The following is a 26,718-nucleotide window of genomic DNA, read 5'->3' on the forward strand; positions in this document are numbered from 1 at the left end:
TGCTTAAGCACACTCCGCCAACCCGGATGTCCTAGCCGTGTCTGAATCCAGGCCACCAAAAATCCTGAAATTTCCATCCCTAACTATAACATTTTCCGACAAGATAGAACTGCCAAAGGGGCTGAGTTGCAATCTACTGCAGAGATAGCCTGCATCGTTCTTTCATACTATCCAGGTCTGTGCCCAAACAATTCAAGCTTCTATTTAAAAAAATCCACCTTTCCAGAAACAAGTCTCTCACCGTTGCCGCTTGTTATAGACCCCCTTCAGCCCCCAGCTGTGCCCTGGACACCATATGTCACGCTTCTTCTACAATTGAACCCAGAAGCAGACTAGGACAAGGAGAGTAGGACGAAGGTGAGTATTTATTTACAAGTTTAAACGTAGCGGTAGAAAGATCCAGGTGGCGGAGCGGGCAGTGGAGGTGAGTTGATGGGAGTGAATAGGCAGATCCAAGGGAGTAACAGAAGCCACCGACGACCAGGCAGGGATGGGGTGAGTGTTCCGGATGAATGACTGTAGACAGAACAAACGGAGGTAAGTTCAAGGCAAGCAAGACGTACAAAACATCTCTATCAAACTGGAGGCTGATACGCTGGCACAACATACTGTTCATGGCTAACGATCCGGCAGTGAATGGATGTCAGGTCAGCGCTTATGAAGCGGAGAGGTGATGATCAGGACCAGGTGTGCAGATAGCTGATGGGATACAGGTGCGGGTACTCAGAGATCTTCCAACTAGCTATGTCGCCCGGCAACCAGACAGGGTGCGTTCCAGGACACCGGAAAACACACTCCAGGACAGAACACAGGCAAAACCAGACTCAGGAAGCGTGACAGATTCGTGACACCATATGTGAATTGATTGCCCCCCATCTATCTTCAGAGTTCGTACTGTTAGGTGACCTAAACTGGGACATGCTCAACACCCCGGCCGTCCTACAATCTAAGCTAGATGCCCTCAATCTCACACAAATGATCAAGGAACCTACCAGGTAAACCCTAAATCTGTAACCATGGGCACCCTCTTAGATATCATCCTGACCAACCTGCCCTCTAAATACATCTCTGCTGTCTTCAACCAGGATCTCAGCGATCACTGCCTCATTGCCTGCGTGCGTAATGGGTCCGCGGTCAAACGATCTCCCCTCAGGCCTTTCTAATCGACCTGGCCCGGGTAACCTGGAAGGATATTGACCTCATCCCGTCAGAAGAGGATGCATGGTTGCTCTTCAAAAGTGCTTTCCTCACCATCTTAATTAAGCATGCCCCATTCAAAAAATGTAGAACTGAGAACAGATATAGCCCGTGGTTCACTCCTGACTTGACTGCCCTTGACCAGCACAAAAACATCCTGTGGCGTACTGAAGCTGTAACACCAAGGCTATGAATTATATCACGTTTATTCCCACCTGCGTCAAGCACATTAGACAGGATATATTCTATGGCTAGAGATGTACAATGTTATTGTCACGTTCTCTTAGTTTTGCAAACACACAAATGCCTGTGTCTCTTTAGGTGAATCCCCTGGTCCAGCTGGCTCTAGCTGATCTGTTTGCAGCAGTCACCCTGATGTTCACCAGCGCAATGAATGAAACACACACCTTCACCCCCAGTGTGTTAATCTGTGAAAAACTACTGCCTCTGTCACTGGTGAGCCAGTCTCATGTGGCTATTATACTGTATGTAGGGATAATGCACTATAATGATCCTAATCTTAGAATGAACATTCGGTAAATGCAAAAGAGTTTGTTAAACAGTTTAATTTTGTCCTTATTCCCTCAAATACACTCTATAGCTTTGATGAAAAATTTATAAAATAGCTTGTGTGAGCACCTCTAGACTAAGGTATACATAAGGTATAGATGTAGATATACATACAATCTGTCTTTGAGTGCTTCAGCGTGATCCAATTGTAATAGCATTTTTCGTGTGTAAATCAGACAGAATTTGTGTTGGGTGAACTGTTCTATACTGTGTTATGTCATGGAGCATGACACTATCTCTGAAAATGACATCGCATAGTGTGACGACGCAAAGTTTTACTGCTTGTCCTTTCTATTATAGACGTTTAACTGAAGTGCTCTTGACACTTTACTGTGTGCCATTTGCTATTATAATTATTTAACAGTGTGTGTGTGTGTGTGTTCTCTGTTCCAGATGTTTTACTTTGTGTCATTCCTCCTGATGATAGTGTATGCCTGGGAGTCAAAGCATGCAGTCGAGGGATGGAGGGAGAGACCAAGAGAGGAAGAGGTGAGGACCCAAGCATCCACCAAGGGCTCCTACACACGCATGCACACACACATACACACATTCACACACACACCTCAACTTTGTTTGATTTATTCTAAAATCAAATATCCCTCTCTCTCCCCAGTCCCAGTGTAGACAAAGGGTGGGGGTTGTGCCTGTATATGCTTGTGTGTGGTGAGTCAAACTATTTCATTTTCAAATAGAAGCATCCCTGCTTTTAACCACACTGCTTTGCGTAGTGGCTTAAAAGCAACATACAGTATGTCCCTGACTGTGTGTGTGTGATGGCCCTACAGGTTTATACCGTTGGTGATGTACTTTGTGTACGTGATGACTTTAGTCCTGGTACCACCCAGCCACATGACGGCAAACAACGGTGAAGCTAGCACATACTGCAACAGGTGTGTGTGTCTCTTTGTGTGCAGCACAGGCCAGGGTTCATCCTGGCGCATTTGCATAATGCTTATGACACTTTAATGAGAGAAAATGTACATACTCTAGCAAAACATTTCTTATGAGTGTCTCACATCTCTCTGTGATTGTGTGTTCCTCTTAGCTGTATCCTCTTCCTGCATATCTGGAGGGACAACTGCTCAGATATAGTGAGTACATTTACATTACATTTAAGTCATTTAGCAGACGCTCTTATCCAGAGCGACTTACAAATTGGAAAGTTCATACATATTCATCCTGGTCCCCCCGTGGGGAATGAACCCACAACCCTGGCGTTGCAAGCGCCATGCTCTACCAACTGAGCCACACGGGACCAGTAAATACCTTGTTCCACGCATGTTGTATCTGTCTGTTCATAAAGGGATTGGACAGCATAATGAATGAGACCTTGTTTGTGTTGTTTTCCAGGAACATATCCATGATATCTTCATACAATGCTTCCTCTTCGTCAGTGTGATACCAGTTTTGGTGTGCTGCACAGTAAGTACCATAGATCTTCACTAACATGGGTTAGTTTACAGTAGTTACAGCCAATAGAATGATGATCATGAAAATTATGAGCTAAGGTGATGATGATGATGTACCTGTACAGGTGGTTTACTACAAGGTGGGCAGCTGGTATCGCAGGTATGAGGAGGAGGGACTATTTCCTGTGGAGGGAGATGGACGTTCCAGGAAACGGCTGAGGGGTATGTTCTCCACTGCTCGCTACATGATGGTGGTCATCATCTTCTGCTGGACCCCAGGTACACAAATTCATCTCCCCACCCACGCACGCACGCACACACACACACACACACACACACACACACACACACACACACACACCCTGTATGTGTGTAACTCTGTAACTCCAACCTCAGGACTAATATAATCTATTTTGTACCTTCCCCAGCTCTTGTTCTGGTTGTCCTGTCTGTGATACCAGACATACCTCAAGTAAATCTCTTCCCCCTGTATGTTATACAGGTCAGTATTTCAACTATCTCACTGATGATTGCAGACATAGCCCTTCCAAGATACCATCACCCAGAATGAATTGCCATTTTCCCCTAGAGAGCCTTCTTTAGCTATGTAAAATGAATAATGACACTAAGATAAGCACCCATAATGCTTTATCCTTACCCACTATAGTCCATCCTGATTCAGAGGGGTTGGGTTAAATGCGGAAGGCACATTTCAGCTGAATGCATTCAGTTGTGCAACTGACTAGGTGCCCCCTTCCATTTCCATCCTGGTGTCTCTGCAGGCGGTGATGTTGTCTCTGCAGGGCTGTCTGAACAGCGTGGTCTATGCCTGGAGACGACCAAACTTCAGAGACGCTGTGCTCGGAGAGAGGATGCCCCTGCTCAGCCAAGACGTCCCTCTGCCCTTCTTTGACGAATCACTGAGGGGGCTGCTTGGACCCTTAACCTCTAACTCCTGACTCTAGAGAAGCTGCTATGCTGCGGGTGGAGTTCTCCCTCTGGCACAGAAACAGTTTACCCTCCTCAAATACTAACCTTTACCACTGAGGGAAGCAATGCAACACTGACCTCAGATCAGCATCTTGGGATAACTTCATTCTACTACTCCTACTGGGATGGTTGTCCGGAACCAAGACAATGGTGTACTATGGACGTAGGGGTCGATTCAGACTCAGGAAATGTATGCCTTTCCTATGCACTTCTCAGTAGTTGGTATTCAGACTTTCCTTATGCAGGCGTGTAACGGGCTTTGCAGGCGTGGTTTCCTTGTAAATTGATAAATACATTTCATAGAACTCATAAAATCCTCCCACTTGCTGGCCAACAGACTTTCTCATCGAGTTTTCATTCAATAGAGTTTTCTGTACATTCATCTTAAGCCATCCCTTTAAATACGGTGTACCTTTAATTCGAATTTGGTCGACAGACTCACTAGAATACATCGAGAGAAAAGCTTCAGAGTATTAGAGATCAATGGAAGGAATCCATCTAAATATATGCATATTTGTTACAGTTTCAGCACCAACTGGTAAAAAAATATTCTGGTAGATTATTTAGGCAAATATTAGGGTTAGGAAGGTATGTATGACATAAACTGGTTTGGTGAGCCTTTATGCACAAAATATAATATTTTTATTTTTTTAATTTTATTTTTTACCTTTTTTTAACCAGGTAGGCTAGTTGAGAACAAGTTCTCATGTACAACTGCGACCTGGCCAAGATAAAGCAAAGCAGTGCGACACAAACAACAACACAGAGTTACACATGGAATAAACAAACATGCAGTCAATAATACAATAGAAATGAATAAAAAATACAGTGCTTTGATTCATCCTGAAAGTTGCCATATTCAAATTCAATCCATAAAATATTGGAAGGTGAAAAAAGTGTACAATAGGGGTTGAACAATAGGCTAGTCCGATAAATCAACCATAATCCTTACTAATAATTGAACTGTAATGACAACGGTCCAGTCATTGTGAACCGTGCGCCAGGCTCCAGGGTTAACCTGCTACGTGCGGTCTGAGTTCCATAATGACTCAAATAGGCTACATGCCCCAAATTATTGCGCAACGTTAGCCTATTGGTCCACTACTGGAAGATACTGTTCCCACCTCACCACTGAAGAGACTGGAATAACACCTTTACTCACAGAGTTCACCTGGTATTCTACATAAAAGGCTACGTTAAGTGGTATGTCACAAGACACCATTTGCAATTCAGAATTTTCCTGGACCTCAAAACGTGTGTTTGAATGTGATTTCTGCAGCACCATTTTTTTAGTGTTATTTAGAAGAATCTTCAATGATATATTCATTTTTTAGTACAATGCTATTTCAGTAAGATGAGCGAATGAGGTGATTATTTTGATGAGTTGTAGAGCCAGATGGGCCAGAGAACAACATGACTTGACAATGACCATCGTTTGATTGATTGGATTAATTGAATATGGTTTATGAAGCGCTTCCTTATGGTGTTGGGGATTTCCCTCTTTCCAGTAGATACTGTAGCTAGAGCAACTGTCAGTGATTGTGTACAATATAGCAAGCAATATAGCTAGCAACCATAGCAAGCTATCATTTGTACACATTCAGTGTTTTTTTATCAGGTTATATAGTATCACCCTATGAACATAATTAATTCAAATCAGGGGTATAATTTTTATTCAGTCATTTGACATGTGTATAGACTAAAGATGAAAAAGCACTCAAGGACTAAATGTACTGTACTGTATTTTAGCATGTAGGTGTTCTTTGGTAGGCATTAAAATCACAGGATAACATCTCCCTCGTATGTTTATGTTGTTATGATGTTTTATTTGTGCAATAAATGGCCTCTTACCCAGTCCCATTTTAACTGACATTCTCCTACTCTCATTTATTGTAAGCTCAGAACAAAATGGTTTAGTCCTATGGTGACCTTGTTTCATAATGACTTCAGACATGTTTCATGATGGTCACCTGTTGTAATGCATAGTTCAGATAAAATATAAACTTGTACTCAGTCATTATGTGTGTCAATTAAAGGGACTGGGAGTGCTGAGTCAACTGGTGACAGAGACGAGTGATGTGTTTTCTGCAGTGTCATGCCCAGTCACTTGTGACTATAAACGTTAAAGTGTGTGATGAAAGATATGAGAGTTGAAAAGGTTGAGGTCACAGACTTGTAGTGGCAGGTGTTTCTACTCTAGGGTATATTCTGACCTCACCTCTGACCGCCTCCTCCCCCTCCCCTCATCCCTCAGTCCCCCCCCCCCTCACACTCACCTGTAGCAGCACCCTCATTCCTAACACTAGCTTACTCATTCTTAACCCCCCCTACCTTCCATTATGTCAATATCCCCTCCACCCCTTTATCATCCACTCCACATACAGTGGGTATCATAAGTATTCACTCCCTTTGGATTTCTTCACATTTTCTTGTGTTACAAAGTGGAATGAAATACATTTTATTGTGATTTTGTGTCATTTATCTAGACAAAATAATCCATAATGTCAAAGTGAAAAGAAAATGCTACACATTTTTACAAATGAATATAATTTTTAGGACTAAAATATTGTCGTTGCATACAGTACCAGTTAGAAGTTTGGACACAGCTACTCATTCACGGGTTTTTCTTAATTTTTACTATTTTCTACATGGTAGAATAATAGTGAAGACATCAAAACTATGAAATAACACATGGAATCATGTAGTAACCAAAAAAGTGTTTAACAAATATAAATACATTTTATATTTGAGATTCTTCAAAGTAGCCACCCTTTGCTTTGATAACAGCTTTGCACACTCTTGGCATTCTCTCAACCAGCTTCACCTGGAATGCTTTTCCAACAGTCTTGAAGGAGTTCCTACATATGCTGAGCACTTGTTGGCTGCTTTTCCATCACTCTGCTGTCCATCTCATCCCAAGCCATCTCAATTGGGTTGAGGTTGGGTGATTGTGGAGGCCAGGTCATCTGATCCATCACTCTCCTTGGTCAAATAGCCCTTACACAGCCTGGAGGTATGTTGGGTCATTGTCCTGTTGAAAAACAAATGATAGTCCCACTAAGCGCAAACCAGATGGGTTGGTGTATTGCTGCAGAATGCTGTGGTAGCCAAGCTGGTTAAGTGTGCCTTGAATTCTAAATAAATCACAGACAGTGTCACCAGCAAAGCACCCCCACGCCATCACACCTCCTCCTCCATACTTCACGGTGGGAACCACACATGCAGAGATGATCCGTTCACCTACTCTGCGTCTCACAAAGACACAGCGGTTGGAACCAAAGATCAAACATTTGGACTCATCAGACCGAAGGACAGATTTCCACCTGTCTAATGTCCATTGCTCGTGTTTCTTGGCCCAAGAAAGTCTCTTCTTGCTGGTGTCCTTTAGTAGTGGTTTCTTGGTAGCAATTCGACCATGAAAGCCTTATTCACACAGTCTCTTCTGAACAATTGATGTTACTTGAAATCTGTGAAGCATTTATTTGGCATTTATAGAGGCTGGTAACTCTAATGAACCTATCCTCTGAAGCAGAGGTAACTCTGGGTCTTCCTTTCCTGTGGCGGTCCTCATGAGAGCCAGCTTCATCATAGAGCTTGATGGTTTTTGCGACTGCACTTGAAGAAAGTTCTTGACATTTTCTGGATTGACTGACCTTCATGTCTTAAAGTAATGATGGACTGTCGTTTCCCTATGCTTATTTGAGCTGTTCTTGCCATAATATAGACTTGGTCTTTTACCAAATAGGGCTATCTTCTGTGTACCACCCCTACCTTATCATAACACAACTGATTGGCTCAAATGCATTACGAAGGAAAGAAATTCCACAAATTAATTTTTAACAAGGCACACATGTTAAATGAAATGCATTCCAGGTGACTACCTCATGAAGCTGGTTGAGAGAATGCCAAGAGCGTGCAAAGCTGTCATCAAGGCAAAGGGTGGCTACTTTGAAGAATCTCAAATATAAAAATGTTGTATTTGTTTAACACCTTTTTGGTTAGTGCATGATTCCATATGTGTTATTTCATAATTTTCTACAATGTAGAAAATAGTAAAAATAAAGAAAAACCCTGGAATGAGTAGGTTTGTCCAAACGTTTGACTGGTACTGTAAGTATGCACCCCCTTGTTTTGACCCCAAAAAATAATCACATAATAAGTTACATGGACTCACTGCGTAAAATAATAGGGATTGACATGATTTTTAATCACTACTGTAACGATATACACAGAGAGTCGGGAAGCAATTTCAGGGAGTGAATACATTTAATTAATAAATTAACAAAACAAGAAGCACAAACAGCGCACCGACGTGAAACAGGAAGAGAAACAATGACGACTGGGGAAGAAACCAAAGGGAGTGACATATAAAGGGCAGGTAATCAAGGAGGTGATGGAGTCCAGGTGAGTGTCATTATGTGCAAATGCGCGTAACGCTGGTTACAGGTGTGCGCCAAAAACAAGCAGCCTGGTGACCTCCTCGGAGAGGGAGCACATGGGACAACTACCCTCTTCCTCTGTCCCCCATGCCAACATTTGTAAGGTCCCTAAGTCAAGTATTGCATTTCAAGTACAGATTCAACTACAAAGACCAGAGAGCTTTTCGAAAACCTCATAAAGAAGGGCAGTGTCACGTCTACTCCCGCTCTTACCTCCCCTATATCTGTCACTCCCTTCGTTCCATTCCCCAGGCAGTATGGGTTATTTGTTTCCTGTTCAGACGCTACTCTTGTTTTGTATTGTTTCATGTTTATTGCTTTATTAAACTCACCACCTGCACCTGCTTCTCAAGTCCCAGCGTCTCCGTTACAGAGTACTGTCTCAACAAATGGAAGAAGCAGGGAATCAGACGGTCCACGAACAGGTTAACCTACTTCATCAACACCACGACCAGCTGGCGCAACTGGGGATGGCTGTGGATGAGGTCCTTGGTTCTTCAACATCTCGAACATACCCGGGCGGCATTGCCTTCAACTAGCGGAGGATACTCTACAACCAGTCGACTCAGCGAGCCAGCACACCAGTCCATTCAGCAGTCCGCCCAGATCAGCGATGTCCATTTGTCCCTCCAGGACAAATATGACGGAACCTCATCTAAATGCCATGGCTTCCTACTCCAGTGCTTCCTCTATTTTGCTCACCAGATGGGAGCCCCACCACCGAGAAGTCCAAGGTTGCCACGGTTATTTCTCTGCTGACTGGGCGGGTGTTGGAGTGGGCTACGGCCGTCTGGGAGAGAGGAGAGGAGGAGCTGGCTTTGTATGAGGGGTTCATGGCTTTGTTCAGAGGTATCTTCAATCATCCACCGGAGGGCAGAGAGGGGGGTGTGCGCCTACTCCAACTACGGCTGCCAAGTACGCGCTCACCTTACAGACAGTAGCAGCCTCCAGTGGATGGAGGCTGCTATGCCGTCCCGACATGCCAGTTCCATCTGGACCTCCTTCTGGAGCTTCTGTGACACAGAGAAGAGTGGTCTCAGTTGAGTAAGCCGCCTTGAACCCTGACTGGTTTGAACCCTGAATAGTTTGGCTGATCTGAAAGAGATAACGATAGAGTTGGTCAGAGACAGCATGCTCAAGTGTTTTGAAAAGAAAGTGCAAAGAACCTTGGCGTGTCCCTGGACCTAGAAGTCCTGTCATTCTCTGCAAACATCAAAGCAGTGACTCGCTAGGTTCATGCTCTTCAACATCCGTAGAGTACAACCTTTTCTCAAACAGGAAGCAGTGCAGGTCCTAATCCAGGCACGTGTCATCTCCCGTCAAGACTACTACAAGTCTCTGTTGGCTGGGCTCCCCGCTTGTGCCATCAAACCCATGCAACTTATACAGAATGCCGCAGCCCGCCTGATGCTCAACTTTCCTACGTTCTCCCATACCAACCTCACTTCTCCGTATACTCCACTAGCTTCCAGTCGAAGCTCGTATCATCTTCAATACCCTGGTGCTTGCCTGCGGAGCAGCAAGGGGAACTGCCCCTCTATACCTTCAGGCTATGCTCAAACCCTACATCTCTAGGCCTTCCCACCCCTACGGGAGTTCAGATCCCGCTCAGCCCAGTCAAATCTGTTCTCTGTCTGGCCTCCTGAGTGGCGCAGCGGTCTAAGGCACTGCATCACAGTGCTTGAAATGTCACTACAGACCCAGGTTTGATCCCAAGCTGTGTTTCAACCGGCCGTGATCGGGAGTCCCATAAGGCGGTGTACAATTGACCCAGCGTTGTCTGGGTTAGGGGAGGGTTTGGCCGGGGGGGCTTCACTTGACTCATCGCGCTCCTTCTGGCGGGTTGGGCGCCTGCAGGCTGAATATGGTTGTCAGTTGAACGGTGTTTCCTCTGACACATTGGTGCAGCTGGGTTAAGCGGGTGGGTGTTAAGGAGCTCAGTTTGGCAGGTCATGTTTCGGAGGACGCATGACTCGACCTTCGCATCTTCCAAGCCAGTTGAGGAGTTGCAGTGATGAGACAAGATCGTAAATGGGGGAAAAAATAAGCTGTTCTCTGTCCTGGCACCCCAATGGTGAAACAAGCTTCACTCTAGTCAGGACAGCGGAGTCCCTGCCCATATTTCAAAAACATCTGAAACCCTACCTCTTTAAAGAGTATCTTAAATTACTCTCACAGCACTTCTCTTTTCCCATTAGCACTGACTTTGCTGATAACTACTTTAAAAGGGAAACTGTACTTGATACGATTGTGATGTGTTGTCTCACCTAGCTATCTTAAGATGAATGCACGAATTGTAAGTCGCTCTGGATAAGAGTGTCTGCTAAATGACTAAAATGTCTATGTAAAATGTACCTTCCCTGTAAGTGTTAAGGTTGTATGATGTAAGGAAAATTACTTGGTACATTATGTCTACACAATAATTAGACTAAATCATAGAGCGTTAGTTGACTTACAAGTATCTGGTATTTACATGTATACAGCTTCATTTTACAGCCTGTCTACTTTTAACCTACCCTGTAAGTGTGAAGGTGGTACCATGAGACAACAGGGTAAGATCACGGACAGATTTTCTGTCGTCTTTATCAGATGGAGTCATCCAATGTGGTAGTATTTTACAAGTAACCTCATTGTATATACCTGGAAACAGACATCACTTAATTTTACAGACCTTTTAATACAAACATACTATGCATTCGGAAAGTATTCAGACCCCTTGACTTTTCCACATTTTGTTATATTACAGCCTTATACTAAAATGGACTAAATAATTCCCCTCCTCATTAATCTACACACAATACCCCATAATGACAAAGCAAAAACAGTTTTTTTTTAATCTTTGAGAATTTATAAAATAAAAAAAACAGAAACACCTTATTTACATAAGTATTCAGACCCTTTGATATGAGACTCAAAATTGAGCTCATGTTCATCCTGTTTATATTAATCATCCTTGAAATGTTTCTACAACTTGATTGGAGTCCACCTGTGGTAAATTCAATTGATTGGACATGATTTGGAAAGGCACACACCTGTCTATATAAAGTCCCACAGTTGACAGAGCATGTCAGAGCAAAAACCCAGCCATGTGGTTGAAGGAATTGTCCGTAGAGCTCCCAAGAAAGGATTGTGTCGAGGCTTAGATCTGGGGAAGGGTATCAAAAAACTTTCTGCAGCATTGAAGGTCCCCAAGAACACAATGGCCTCCATCATTCTTAAATGGAAGAAGTCTGGAAGCATCAAGACTCTTCCTAGAGCTGGCCGCCCGGCCAAACTGAGCAATCGGTGGAAAGGGCCTTTGTCAGGGAGGTGACCAAGAACCCGATGGTCACTCTGACAGAGCTCCAGAGTTCCTCTGTGGAGATGCGAGAAATTTCCAGAAGGACAACCATCTCTGCAGCACTCCACCAATGAAGCCTTTATGGTACAGTGGCCAGACAGAAGCCACTCCTCAGTAAAAAGCACTAGACAGCCTGCTTGGAGTTTGACAAAAGGCACCGAAAGGACTCTCAGATTCAGAAACACTCAGAAACAAGATTCTCTGGTCTGATGAAACAAAGATTGAACTCTTTGGCCTGAATGCCAAGCGTCAGATCTAGAGGAAACCTGGCACCATCCCTACAGTAAAGCATGGTGTTGGCAGCATCATGCTGTGGGGATTTTTTTCCGCAGCAGGGTCTGGGAGACTAGTCAGGATCAAGGGAAAGATGAACGAAGGAAAGTACAGAGAGATTTTTGATGAAAACCTGCTCCAGAGTGCTCAGGATCTCAGACTTTTGGTGAAGGTTCACCTTCCAACAGGACAAATGACCCTAAGCACACAGCCAAGACAAAGCAGGAGGGTCTTCGTGACAAGTCTCTGAATGTCCTTGAGTGGCCCAGCCAGAGCACGGACTTGAACCCGATCCAACATCTCCGTAGAGACCTGAAAATAGCTGTGCAGCGACGCTCCCCATCCAACCTGACAGAGCTCGAGAGGATTTGCAGAAAAGAATGGGAGAAACTCCCCAAATATAGGTTTGCCAAGCTTGTAGCGTCATACCCAAGAAGACTCGAGGCTGTAATTGCTGCCAAAGGTGCTTCAACAAAGTACCAAGTAAAGGGCCTGAATACTTATGTAAATGTGATATTTAAAAATAAATTGCTAACATTTTTTAAAACCTATTTTTGCTATGTCATTATGGGGTGTTGTGTGTAGATTTAAACAATTTAATACATTTTAGTATAAGGCTGTACTGTAACAACATGTGGAAACGTGAAGGGGTCTAAACACTTTCCAAATGCACTGTACATGGTAACTAAAGGCAAAGTACATATAAACATTGTGAGAGAATACCAATGTCAGGATGATTGACTTGAAGGTATTTATGTGGTAAGTACATGGTAAAAAATAAATAAAATATCAGATGTTGTTTCTAGGTATTTACATAATAAGTACCTTGTACTTATAAGGTCCTTAATACATTTATTTTGGAATAAAGTGGACCACTATATAATTACATTTTGTTACTTTGTATTTCATAAGTAGTTTTTACATGCTTGGTTCCTAGTAAGTATGTTTGGGACTAAATAGTTACTATGTATTTACTTTTTGTTGCTAGGTATTTACCTAGTAATTACCAGACTGTAAAATGAAGGGTTACCAACACCTGTAAGGTCCCTCAGTCTAATATTGAATTTCAAGCAACGATTCAACTACAAAGATCAGGGAACTTTGTGAAAGCCTCATAAAGAAGGGCAGTGATTGTAGATGGGTAAAAATAACAAATCAGACATTTAATATTTCTTTAAGCATGGTCAAGTTAATAATTGTGACCGACCGGCTTCGATTCGGTCCTATCTAGCAAAATTTGAAATTGTGTTTTTTACATTGGATAAAAGTACAGACTCAGAGATAGAAAATGGTATATCATACAATACAGTTGAGGAACAATGGAAAAGTAATTCTGCTTGGAAAGTTGATAAACTTGTTACCTCACTTTTGAGGAAATGGGCCTTGAATGTTTTGGTAAACCTACTGGAGAGCTCTTCTTTGTCTACACTCATTCAGCATCGTTTACACCCTCTTAAGCCTTAGCGCCAACCATCTCTATAAGGATTTACATGTGAGGCCATGTACTAAACAACCCAAAATTTCAAGACTAAAGGCTGGTTTATACTATATCTATCAACAGATGTCGCAGTGACATCATGAAAATTCTATTGTCGTCCGACATCAAACTTGTCGTTATGAAAAAGTATAAACAAAAAAGCTACAGGCTGTGTGACATCAGTAGCCTGGTGGCCCTAAATAACATAACTACTGTATTTTAAAAGACAATAAATCCACCCGTTTAAAAATGATTTTAGTTGACCATATCATATAGCTGACAACGTCTTCACTTTAGCTCTTTTGTCTTCCTTATTACAGGAAAATAAACTCGCAAGATCATTATTTACAACTTAATGGTGAGCAAATGACAGAAAATAGTTTACGGTTGTGAGTGTGACAAAATAAAAGCAGGGCATTCTACCGGAGAATTTCTTAACTTGGACACTGTCTCGTTGGCCTAATGTTATATCCTAATTTGACTTTGGTGCAAGTCATGTTCTTCACATTACCGTCTCTGGTAAACATACTATATCAAATAAAAATCCAATGTTATTTGTCACATGCACAGGATACAGAAGGTGTAGTGAAATGGTTACTTGCATAGTGGAGTCTTTTATTTAGACATGTAGCTAGCTAGCTAAACATTTAACCATAATCCCAACTCATAACATTACTACCCTGCATGAATCTGCATGTAGCTAACCAACCAGGTTCAATGTTAGCTAGCTAGCTAACATTAGGCTATAACTAGCAATGCAAATGGCTCTGCGATACAAATAATATTACTACACAGACCATACACGTAACGTTAGCTAGCTAGCTAACAGTACACTTTAACTTGAAATGCAAACAACTTTCTGACAAAATTAGAAACGCATAATATCTGAAAATGTAGCTTGCTCGACTATCTTACCTGTATACATGAATGGACGCTTCTCCCTCTCTGTCACGGATGTCATGGCTGCCCTTAGTTTGAAGATGTAATCCGGAGACAGGTATTTTATACAACAGAATTCGGTGTGTTCTCTTTTTGACTCCCTCTGTTTATTTGCAATCAAACGCAATAAGTTTCTCCATCTCCTTAGCTATCATACTCTAATTCCACCAAGCATTCCACTGATTTAAAAATTCTGTCCTCCAGAAAGTGGAGAGCAACTCATTTGCAATTCTACTACGTGATATCTTTCAAAAAAGCAGCGTCAGAAAGGATTACCTACAAATACTGAGCAGCTCATGTTATAGACAGAAGTGTCCTACATGACAGACCAATCTGAACTAATCTCTCGGCATGTCCAGCCCATCCATTATCTCAGCCAATCATGGCTAGCGGGAAGGTTCCTTACGCTGCTGCTACTCTCTGTTTATCATATATGCATAGCCACTTTAACTATACATTAATGTACATACTACCTCAATTGGGCCGACCAACCAGTGCTCCCGAACATTGGCTAACCGGGCTATCTGCATTGTGTCCCGCCACCCACCACCCGCCAACCCCTCTATTACGCTACTGCTACTCTCTGTTCCTCATATATGCATAGTCACTTTAACCATATCTACATGTACATACTACCTCAATCAGCCTGACTAACCGGTGTCTGTATGTAGCCTCGCTACTTTTATAGCCTCGCTACTGTATATAGCCTGTCTTTTTTACTGTTGTTTTATTTCTTTACTTACCTATTGTTCACCTAACACCTTTTTTGCACTATTGGTTAGAGCCTGTAAGTAAGCATTTCACTGTAAGGTCTACAACTGTTGTATTTGGCACACATGACAAATACACTTTGATTTGATTTGAAACCAACTAGGCTCATATTTACATATTTACAGAAGGCATAGAAGTTTGTTATTAAGGCACATGAAAGTCCACATGTTCCAGAAGGCATATCTGCAAAAAAAACTAATTTTGATCATTAAAAAAAAGGTTACGTTCAAATGCCTCTCCTGTGAAGTAGTGATGCGCAACAAATGCCTAGTTTCCTGACGGGTCACAATTATGCTGTGGATGATGTATTAAACCACCCAGACACATCAAAGAGGCAGTCGTCTTTCTGAACTGAGCTGCAGGACAGGATGGAAAGAGTTCAAATGATGTGATGGGAGAAACCTGAGGATGGACCAACAGCATTGTAGTGACTCCACAATAATAGCCTAAATGACAAAGTAAAACTAAGAATAAAAATGTACAGAATACAAATATTGCAAAACATGCATCTTGTATGCAACAAGGCGGTAAAGTAATACTGCAAAAAAAGACAGCAAAGGAATACACTTTTTTGGCCTAAATGCAAAGCCTTATATTTGGTGCTAATCCAATACAACACATCCCTGAGTAATTACCTCCTTATTTTCAAGCATAGTGGCGGCTGCACCATGGTTTAGGTATGCTTGACATAGGCAAAGAATGGGGAGTTTTTTTTGCATGAAAAGAAACGGAATGGAGCTAAACCTAGGTCAAATCCTAGATGAAAACCTGCTTCAGTTTGCTTTACAACAGACACTGGGAGAGGAATTCAACTTTCAGCAGGACAATAACCTACAACACAAGGCCAAATCTACATTGGAGTTTCTTACCAATAACACAATGAATATCATGATCCCCAATACCTTGATTCAGGAGGAGGAGACTTATCTAATCAAGCTATATTAGTGTTCTGGTTTTTATTAATCTTAAAAATAATTTGTAATCTTTTTTTCACTTTGACATTACAGAGTATTTTATGTAGATCATTGACCAAAAATTACAATTAAATCCACTTTAATTTCACTGCAATAGAATAAAATGTATTTAGCCCCCCCCCCCCCCCCGCAGACATAACAGTGGTTCAAGTCGAGAGTTCACTCTATATTGGCCATTTTACTGTTAATGGTTAGACAGAGAGGCACATGGAGGGTACTATATGACGTTTTGTGTTAATGGTTGACCAGGACAAGATATGGTTCTTGACTTTTATAAAACACATCATCTGACTACTGATAAATCCTGGGCGGTGTCTCTTAAAGACACACATTGGAAGATACTGTATGTATAGGCACATTATTGAAAAGGGAAAGTTCAATAGTACTTCTTTGTCATTACCTACTTTGCCTTGGTACATACTCCCTGGTGCCAAAGGGGACCTTGTGTCACTTTATTTGACATGGTAAAGCACACTTTATAAGGACATTTTGTTTACCAAATCCCTTAGGGGCAGATTCTGACCCGAGTTAAGCACGTGTAAATAAATCGTCATTCCTTTTTATGCACTTTTTTCACTATGCTTATTCTGACTTTGAACTTAAGCATGAGAATAGCATGCTATTCACCAGCTATTTGTTCAGGTAGAGATCTAAGAAATGAAGGTGTGGTGGAGGTGTGTCTACAGATAAGCCATATTCTAACCGTGACCTAATTCCCTCATAATTCCTTCACCATTATGCAGGTGGAAACCATGAATAAGGTCGAGTGAACCAAGTGGAAAAAGCATCTACTAAAGTGGGAGGGTTTTTAGATGTTGAATTAAATGTGTATGTTTTTCGAAATATGTACAAATTAATTTAAAATTAAAAGCTGAAATAGGAATTTCACCATGAAGCCAATGGTGACAGAGTTTAACAAAATTGTAGTTACTCCACAATATTAACCTAATTGACAGAGTGAAAAGAAGGAAGCATGTATAGAATACAAATATTCCAAAACATGCACCCTGTTAGCAACAAGGCAGTAAAGAAAAACTGCAAAAAATGTGGCAAAGGAATTACCTTTTTGTCCTGAATACAAAGCCTTATGTTTGAGGCAAATCCAACAACACATCACTGAGTACCACTCCAAATGTTCAGGCATAGTGGTGGCTGCATCATGGTATTCATATGTTTGTAATCATTAAGGACTGGAGAGTCTTTCAGGATAAAAAGTTACGTAATGGAGCTAAGCACAGGCAAAATCCTTGAGGAAAACCTGGTTCAGTTTGCTTTTCACCAGACATTGGAAGATTCATTCACCTTTCAGCAGGACAATAACCTAAATCCCAAGGCCAAATCTACACTGGAGTTGCTTACCAAGAAGACAGTGAATGTTCCTGAGTGGGCGAGTTACAGTAATGACTTAAATCTGCTTGAAAATCTATGGCCAATGATCAACACCCAATTTGACAGAGCTTGAAGAATTTAAAAAAGAATAATGGTCAAATATTGTACAATCCAGGTGTGCAAAGCTCTTAGAGACTTACACAGAAAGACTCACAGCTGTAATCACTGCCAAATGTGATTCTAACGTGTATTGACTCAGGGGTGTGAATACTTATGTAAATGGGATATTTCTGTATTTAATTTTCAATCATTTGCCCAAAAAATATTAAACATGTTTTCACCTTGCCATTATGGGGTATTGTGTGTAGATCAGTGGCGGTCGGTGCAGTTTAAGATGAGGGAGGATGATTCTTTTTTTCATGAGCATGGCCTTATTCCTATTATAGCATATTGGATGTCATTCATATTCCATTCAACCAGTTCAACGTAAAATTGATAGGTTTAGGCTACTACATGATACACACATTTTCCCTATACCCATCATTAGGTTGCTACAACCTAGCCTAAGAATGAAAGTTTATAACGTAGGTGCACACAGGTTAAGGGAAAATGTTGAGGTGACAGGCAGTGACACATGGACAGACAGTGACACATTCAATACCGCCTTGCACACTTTTGCCTGCATCTAGCTGATCTAGGGTGTAATCATTAGTCCAACAGTTGCAAACAAGAGTTTTTAATGGACAAATTCAGGTATGTTTATCCCCGTTTCATTCAGTTCGCTTCCGTTTAATAAACGTTTTTCAACTGAATAGGAGGAATGAATACACCCCTGATCACACGTAAACACAGTTCACTTTCATAGCAGCCACATACAAATAGCTCGTTGTATTGCTTATCGCATCTATGGGCTCTCCTCCTCTCACTTTTTCCCTTTGCTTGTGGACTTTAATGCACAACACATCAGTTGTCTGATGTGTAACATAACCACTAACCGCTACACACAGCCTACATCATTGTCACCATATTAGCTAAAGTAACATCATAGTCAACATAGCTAATAGAACTAATGCATTAGTAAACCCGCTACAATCATGCAGTACAGTCAGTAACCAGTTTAGCAGTTACACCGGCGGGCCCCGGTGGAAATTAATTAGTAAAGCCAAAAGCTTAACTTGACTTGGAAGAGTTCCAGTGTTGGATAGTCAAAGTCAGCTAGCTAACATAGCATCCTCTGTTTGAGTTGGGTGTTTGTGTAGGCTTAACTAGCTAGCTGCATTAGCTAGCTAAGTAAGTGAAAGGTGAAAAAAAATGATATTTCTAGTTATCTCTCTCTCTCTCTTGCTCTTCCTTCATTTTTGAATAAATTAATTAGTTCAAAACTGTTCAACTATTGTCACCACATTTTATGCACTGCAGTGCGAGCTAGCTTTAGCTTATGCTTTCAGTACTAGATTAATTCTCTGATCCTTTGATTGAGTGGACAACATGTCAGTTCATGCTGCAAGAGCTCTGATAGGTTGGAGGACGTCCTCTGGAAGTTGTCATAATTACTGTGTAACTCTATGAAAGGGGGTGAGAACTGTGATCCTCCTAGGTTTTGTATTGAAGTCAATGTACCGAAAGAAGAACGGAAGCTAGCTGTCCTCTGGCTACACCATGGTGTTACCCTACAGAGTGCTGTTGAGGCAATTACTGTATTTGGTGACGACAAGTCAAAAGACTCCGTGAAGGATTACTATCGGAAGGAAAGCTTCGTTATGGACACACGCTGGATATTTTTATATGTATCATTGCATTCGGACCGCAAGGACAGCTCGCTTGGAAGGACTTGAACTCCTAGAATTCGCCAGCCGTGAGTAACCTCTGCAAATGAATGAGCTGCCCTGTTCAATGCAATCGTTTGATCAAGCATATTATGGAAGCGCAAATGTGCTTATAATTGGAATGTTAACTTGGAAATGGAATTCAAAACACAGCGCTGTGAAAACAATTAAGAAGTTTGAGTTTGGGAAACACTGAGAACCAATGCACAATGTGGCCTAATAAAATGTCTAATATTAGGCCTAAAGCGGAAATACAATGCATCAATGGAACGCAACTAAAGGATCTAAAGATACTGCGTGTTTAAACTTAATTAAAGGGGACAAAACCTATAATGGGATGAAATGTTTAAACGCATCTAAAATGCCGAACTTGCACATGTTCAATGCAAAATGGGTCCATACGCTGAAATGGATGACTGTGTTTTAAAGCATTAAAGGAGGTCTAAAGGGGCATTGCATTTAACAATCAAACCCACAACTGTGTCATTGTAAACCACACAACTATTGTACACAACCACACAACTTCTGACCACATCTAATGACCACGACAACACAACTACTGACAACAACCACAAAACTTCTGAACACAACCACCCAACTTCTGACCACATCTAAGGACCACAACCACACAACTATTGACCACAACCACACAACTTCTGACCACATCTAGTGTCCACAACCACACAACTCCTGACCTCAACGACATAAACTTCTGACCGCAACCACACAACTACGAGCAATCAATCAATAATTTTTTTCACATTTATAAACACCTTTTTACATCAGCCGATGTCACAAAGTGCTATACAGAAACTCAGCCTAAAACCCCAAACAGCAAGCAATGCAGAACGCAACCATACAACTACAATACAAAATCTGAACACAACCACCCAACTTCTGACCACATCTAAGGACCACAACCACACAACTATTGACCACAACCACACAATGTTTGACCAGACAACTTCTGACCAAACATTGAACCACTGACCAGAGGGGTTGGGTTAAATGCGGAAGACACATTTCAGTTGAAGGCATTCAGTAGTACAACTGGCTAGGTATGTATCCCCCTTTCCCATATCCACACAACATATGACCACAACCACACAACTACTGACCACAACTATTGAACCACATAACTACTGTGCAATTTTTTAAACTTCTTTCATTACCACAAACATTTTTTAAAAGCTTTAGCAAGCCCCAGAACTTTACTTGTAAATTTACCATCTATAGTAGTTAACTACTTAAATGGTACCAAGATTTGAATTTAGTTCAACTACCACCAAGCTACTGCAAAATGTAGTTAAACTACTAGTTAAACTACATGTAGTTCACTACTCCCCAACTCTGTTAATCAACACATTGGAGAGGTGTGAGCCACCAGACCACAAGGATTGATCTTTGTTCAACCATTTACACTGTTTACCAAACCCAGCCTGACTAAACTGGGTCACATATAATCAGTAATAACAGCCTTCATTGTACTCATACTTTGCAAGTACAAATGCAGTGTGGCAGATAGCCTAGCTGTTAAGACTGTTGGGCCTGTAACCAAAAGGTTGCTGGTTTGAATCCCTGAGCCAACTATGTAAAAAATCTGTCAATGTGCACTTGTGCAAAGTACTTAATTGTAATTTTTCTGCAAAATGACAATACAATTTTTTGGGACGTGTAAAGTCCTGCTGACAGTGAATTGTTATGAAATATATCTATGCTCTGTCTTATCAGTGAAGTATTTCTGGTTGATGTGTCTTAAAATTCCTTGGCTTATGGGAGACCTGTGTTTTATTCCCAGGCTTATATCAGGTAATACACTTGTAAGCAGCTCTGCATCCCTAAATAATGAAAATAAATTGTTGCTTGTATATTTCACACATTTATTTAGGAGAGATTGAAAATAAATACAGGCCATACATTCTAACTCCCAAACAGATGGTGTAATGATTAATCATTGGATAACTATTCACACCATCCAACCACTGCATACAGTATAGTTCTGAAAAGTTATACGTACAGTGCCGTGAAAAAAGTATTTGCCCCCTTTCTAATTTTTGATACTGAATGTTATTAGATGTTCAACCAAAACCTAATATTAAATAAAGGGAACCTGAGAGAACAAATAACACAACAATTACATACTTATTTAATTGATTTCATAAACAAAGTTTTGCAACACCCAATGCCCCTGTGTGAAAAAGTAGCTGCATTGACTCCAACCACACGCTTCCTGTAGTTGTTGTTCAGTCTCTCAAGTCGCTGTGGAGAAATTGTGTCCCACTCTTCCATGCAGAACTGCTGTAACTCAATGACATTTGTGGGTTTTCAATCATGAACTGCTCATTTCATGTCCTGCTACAATATCTCAGTTGGGATTAGGTCTGGACTAGGCCATTCCAAAACTTCAAATTTGTTGCTTTTTAGCAAATTTAATGTAGACTTGATTGTGTGTTTTGGATCATAGTCTTGCTGCCTGACCCAGCTGCGCTTCAGCTTCAGCTCACAGACGGGTGGCCTGACATTCTCATGTAGAATTCTCTGATACAGAGCAGAATTCATGGTTCCTTCTAATTAGGCAAGTCATCCAGGTCCTGAGGCAGCAAAGCATCCCCAAACCGCCATGCTTGAGTGTTGGTATGAGGTTCTTACTGTGGATGTGGAATGCAGTGTTTGGTTTTCGCCAGGCATAATGGGACCCATGTCGTCCAAAAAGTTATACTTTTGAATCATCTGTCCATAGAACATTCTTCGAAGATTGTTGATGATCATCCAGGTGCTTCCAGGTGCTGCCTTTTGGCAAACTTTAGTAAACTTTTTGGAAGACGTGTCCCATTATGCCTGGCGAAAACCAAACACTGCATTCCACAGTAAGAACCCCATAAAAACGGTCAAGCATAGTGGTGGTATTTGTATTTATTATGGATCCCCATTAGCTGCTGCCAAGGCAAAATTAAGGCAAGCAATAAATTGCCGCAAAACACCAGTCTCATCGTCAACAGTGAAGAGGCGACTCCGGGATGCTGGCCTTCTAGGCAGAGTTGCAAAGAAAAAGCCATATCTCAGACTGGCCAATAAAAATAAAAGATTAAGATGGGCAAAAGAACACAGACACTGGACAGAGGAGAAGCATCCCGGAGTCGTCTCTTTACTGTTGACATTGAGACTGGTGTTTTGCGGGTACTATTTAATGAAGCTGCCAGTTGAGGACTTGTGAGACGTCTGTTTCTCAAACTAGACACTCTAATGTACTTGTCCTCTTGCTCAGTTGTGCACCCGGGTCCTCCCACTCCTCTTTCTATTCTGGTTAGAGCCAGTTTGCGCTGTTTTGTGAAGGGAGTAGTACACAGCGTTGTATGAGATCTTCAGTTTCTTGGAAATTTCTCGCATGGAATAGCCTTCATTTCTCAGAACAAGAATAAACTGACGAGTTTCAGAAGAAAGTTCTTTGTTTCTGGCTATTTTGAGCCTGGAATCAAACCCACAAATGCAGATGCTCCAGATACTCAACTAGTCTAAAGAAGGCCAGTTTTATTGCTTCTTTAATTAGAACAACAGTTTTCAGCTGTGCTAACATAATTGCAAAAAGGTTTTCTAATGATCAATTACAATAATAAATTTGGCTGATAAAATGCCTTTTAAAATTATAAACTTGGATTAGCTAACACAGTGTGCCATTGGAACACAGGAGTGATGGTTGCTGATAAAGGGCCTCTGTATGCCTATGTAGATATTCCATTAAAAAATCAGCCATTTCCAGCTACAATAGTCATTTACAACATTAACAATATCAACAAAAAAAAAATGTATTTGTCACATGCGCCGAATACAACAGGTGTAGACTTTACAGTGAAATGATTACTTACAAGCCCTTAACCAATGATGCTGTTTTAAGAAAATACCTAAAAAATATATATAATAATAAATAAGTAAGAGATAAGAAAAACAAATAATTAAAGAGCAGCAGTAAATAACAATATATACAGGGGGTACCGGTACAGAGTCAATGTGTCAATGTTCGGAGGCACATGTGTCGAGGTATTTGAGATACTTTTGTACATACAGGTAGGGTTGTTAAAGTGACTATGCCTAGATAATAACAGAGAGTAGCAGCAGCATAGTGGGGGGGGGGGGAGGTGCAAATAGTCTGGGTAGCCATTTGATTAGCTGTTCAGGAGACTTGTGGCTTGGGGTAGAAGCTGTTTAGAAGCCTCTTGGGCCTAGACTTGGCGCTCCGGTATCGCTTGCCGTCCGGTAGCAGAGAGAACAGTCTATGACTAGGGTGGCTGGAGTCTTTGATTTTTAGGGCCTTCCTCTGAGACCGCCTGGTATAGAGGTCCTGGATGACATGAAGCTTGGCCCCGGTGATGTATTGGGCTGTACGCACTACCCTCTGTAGTGCCTTGCAGTCGGAGGCCGAGCAGTTGCCATACCAGGCAGTGATGCAACCCGTCAGGATGCTCTCGATGGTGCAGCTGTAAAATCTTTTGAGGATCTGAGGACCCATGCCAAATCTTTTTAGTTTCCTGAGGGGGAATAGGCTTTGCCCTTGATTCTAAGCAATGTTGTGCTGTTATTTTAATTGATTTGGCCAAAACTTTTGATACGGTAGACCATTCCATTCTTGAGGGGTCTTTGGCCTGGTTTGCTAACTACCTCTCTCAGAGTGCAGTGTATAAAGTAAGAACATCTGTTGTCTCAGCCACTGCCTGTCACCAAGGGAGTACCCCAAGGCTCGATCCTAGGCCCCACACTCTTCTCAATTTACATCAACAACATAGTTCAGGCAGTAGAAAGCTCTCTCATCCATTTATATGCAGATGATACAGTCTTATACTCAGCTGCCTCCCAGGATTTTGTGTTGTACACTAATAAAACTTTGTTGAAGAGTGTTTAACAAGCTTTCTCTGCCCTTAACCTTGTTAAGGTTTGGTAAGAAGAATGCCACTCTCCCCACAGGTGTGATTACTACCTCTGAGGATTTAGAGCTTGAGGTAGTCAACTTATACAAGTACTTGGGAGTATGGCTAGACGGTACACTGTCCTTCTCTCAGCACATATCAAAGCTGCAGGCTAAAGTTAAATCTGGACTTGGTTTCCTCTATCGTAATCGCTCATCTTTCACCCCAGCTGCCAAACTAACCCTGATTCAGATGACCATCCTACCCATGCTAGATTACGGAGACATAATTTATAGATCGGCAGGTAAGGGTGCTCTCGAGCAGCTAGATGTTCTTTATCATTCGACCATCAGATTTGCCACCAATGCTCCTTATAGGACACATCACTGCACTTTATACTTCTCTGTAAACTGGTCATCTCTGTATACCCGCCGCAAGACCCACTGGTTGATGCTTATTTATAAAACCCTCTTAGGCCTCACTCCCCACTATCTGAGATATCTACTGCAGCCCTCATCCTCCACATACAACACCCGTTCTGCCAGTCGCATTCTGTTAAAGGTCCACAAAACGTCTTTTCAGTTCGCTGCCGCTAGCGACTGGAACGAGCTGCAACAAACACTCAAACTGTACAGTTTTATCTCAATCTCTTCAATCAAAGACTCAATCATGGACACTCTTACTGACAGTTGTGGCTGCTTTGCGTGATGTGTTGTTGTCTCTACCTTATTGCCCTTTGTGCTGTTGTCTGTGCCCAATAATGTTTGTACCATGTTTTGTGCTGCTACCATGTTGTGCTGCTACCATGTTGTTCTGCTGCCATGTTGTTGTCATGTGTTGCTACCATGCTGTGTTGTCATGTTTTGCTGTCTTGCTATGTTGTTGTCTTAGGTCTATCTTTATGTAGTGTTGTCTCTCTTGTCGTGATGTGTGTTTTGTCCTAAATTATTACTATTTTTATTTTATTTATCCCAGCCCACGTCCCCGCAGGAGGCCTTTTGGTAGGCAGTCTTTGTAAATAAGAATTTGTTCTTAACTGATTTGCCTAGTTAAATAAAAAATACATTTAAAAAATACACTACGTGGTTATGCTGTTCTGATGGGATGTTGATGTGTAAGACATATTTCCAGAAGGCGATACAATACATACAAAATAATAATTATTGTTATCATCCCACCAATTCACTCAGCTCACACCAAGACCCCAGATAGCCTGTTCCCCACAGTAGGACACAGTGAGATTTAAATGAGGCCCTGCATGGGCTCCTCATTGGCTTTAGTCTAGGAATCTGCTAAATCAATAAGCTACATGTGAATGGTCAACACTCACATTAAGTCTCACCTCCTACATCTTCTTAAAAGCAAGTGAATATAATTAAATATGGTGGTAATGATAATGAAATGGCAGAGTTATTTCCTCAAGGACTAGTCATTGTAAAATATACAATACATTTACATTAGAGATACAAGAAGATTGTCCTTACCAGTTTCTTAGTCTTTTCTACACAAATATAATATAATTGAACATTTTACATTATTGTTCACTACAAATATTTTAAAACAAACAATATGTGCAACATACAAAAGTCAAATGGTCAATAAAAAAACATATACAGAGCCTCTTTCCCAGATCTTGGACTAGATTATGTTGTTTTTCAAATAGAATCTCATAAAAGACTACTTTCACCGTTGGTCCTCCTGAATATAGGGCCTCGTACAGCAGTCTCATCTGTTCCTGGCAGGGCCTGGCATCACGGATTGTATTGTACATTTTTTTTATGAAGCATGTTTCTCTGGATCAGTTAATCTGCTATGGGAATCACCATGGTTACCCTGTGAATTAGCTCAGCCCTTTGCTCATCCCCAAACTGGACACCTTCAGTAAGAGAGAGAAAGGTAAAGTTATTAAGCCAATATTAAATCATTTCTCAGTGAATCTGACACAAAGATAATAAGACAAGGTGGGTGGTACATTTAAAATGTTGTTTCCACTAATGTTTGACAAACATAGCATGTATCTGTCAGTGTTATAATAACAATAATACTTTGCAATATTGGTAGTATGGGTCTTATTCCTTGCTACAACTAGCTAAGTAATTGTTTCATCTGTGAATGATTTAAACCAGTGTCACGGTTTTCTTCCTGGGATGAAGGAGAGGACCAAAATGCAGCGCGGCTAGTGTTCAACATGTTTAATTAGACGTATAAACGGTAACCCTATACAAATAACAAAATAACAAATGTGAAAACCGAGACAGTCCTATCTGGTGCAGACAAAACACAGAG

General features: G+C 41.4%; 1 protein-coding gene across 1 annotated transcript; it reads left to right on the forward strand.

Moving 5' to 3' along the window:
• The first annotated feature begins 1,332 nt into the window (after nucleotides 1-1,332).
• LOC120066691 lies at nucleotides 1,333-4,858 on the forward strand. The gene is made up of 9 exons (XM_039018137.1): nucleotides 1,333-1,653; nucleotides 2,161-2,256; nucleotides 2,381-2,430; nucleotides 2,553-2,657; nucleotides 2,813-2,858; nucleotides 3,118-3,189; nucleotides 3,302-3,455; nucleotides 3,605-3,678; nucleotides 3,959-4,858. Exons 1-9 carry the CDS (start codon nucleotides 1,573-1,575, stop codon nucleotides 4,133-4,135), a joined length of 855 nt encoding a protein of 284 aa, XP_038874065.1. The 5' UTR covers nucleotides 1,333-1,572; the 3' UTR covers nucleotides 4,136-4,858.
• Nucleotides 4,859-26,718: the final 21,860 nt, after the last annotated feature.

Source organism: Salvelinus namaycush, chromosome 21 (genome assembly GCF_016432855.1).
Source record: "Salvelinus namaycush isolate Seneca chromosome 21, SaNama_1.0, whole genome shotgun sequence".
NCBI classification, from domain to species: domain Eukaryota; kingdom Metazoa; phylum Chordata; class Actinopteri; order Salmoniformes; family Salmonidae; genus Salvelinus; species Salvelinus namaycush.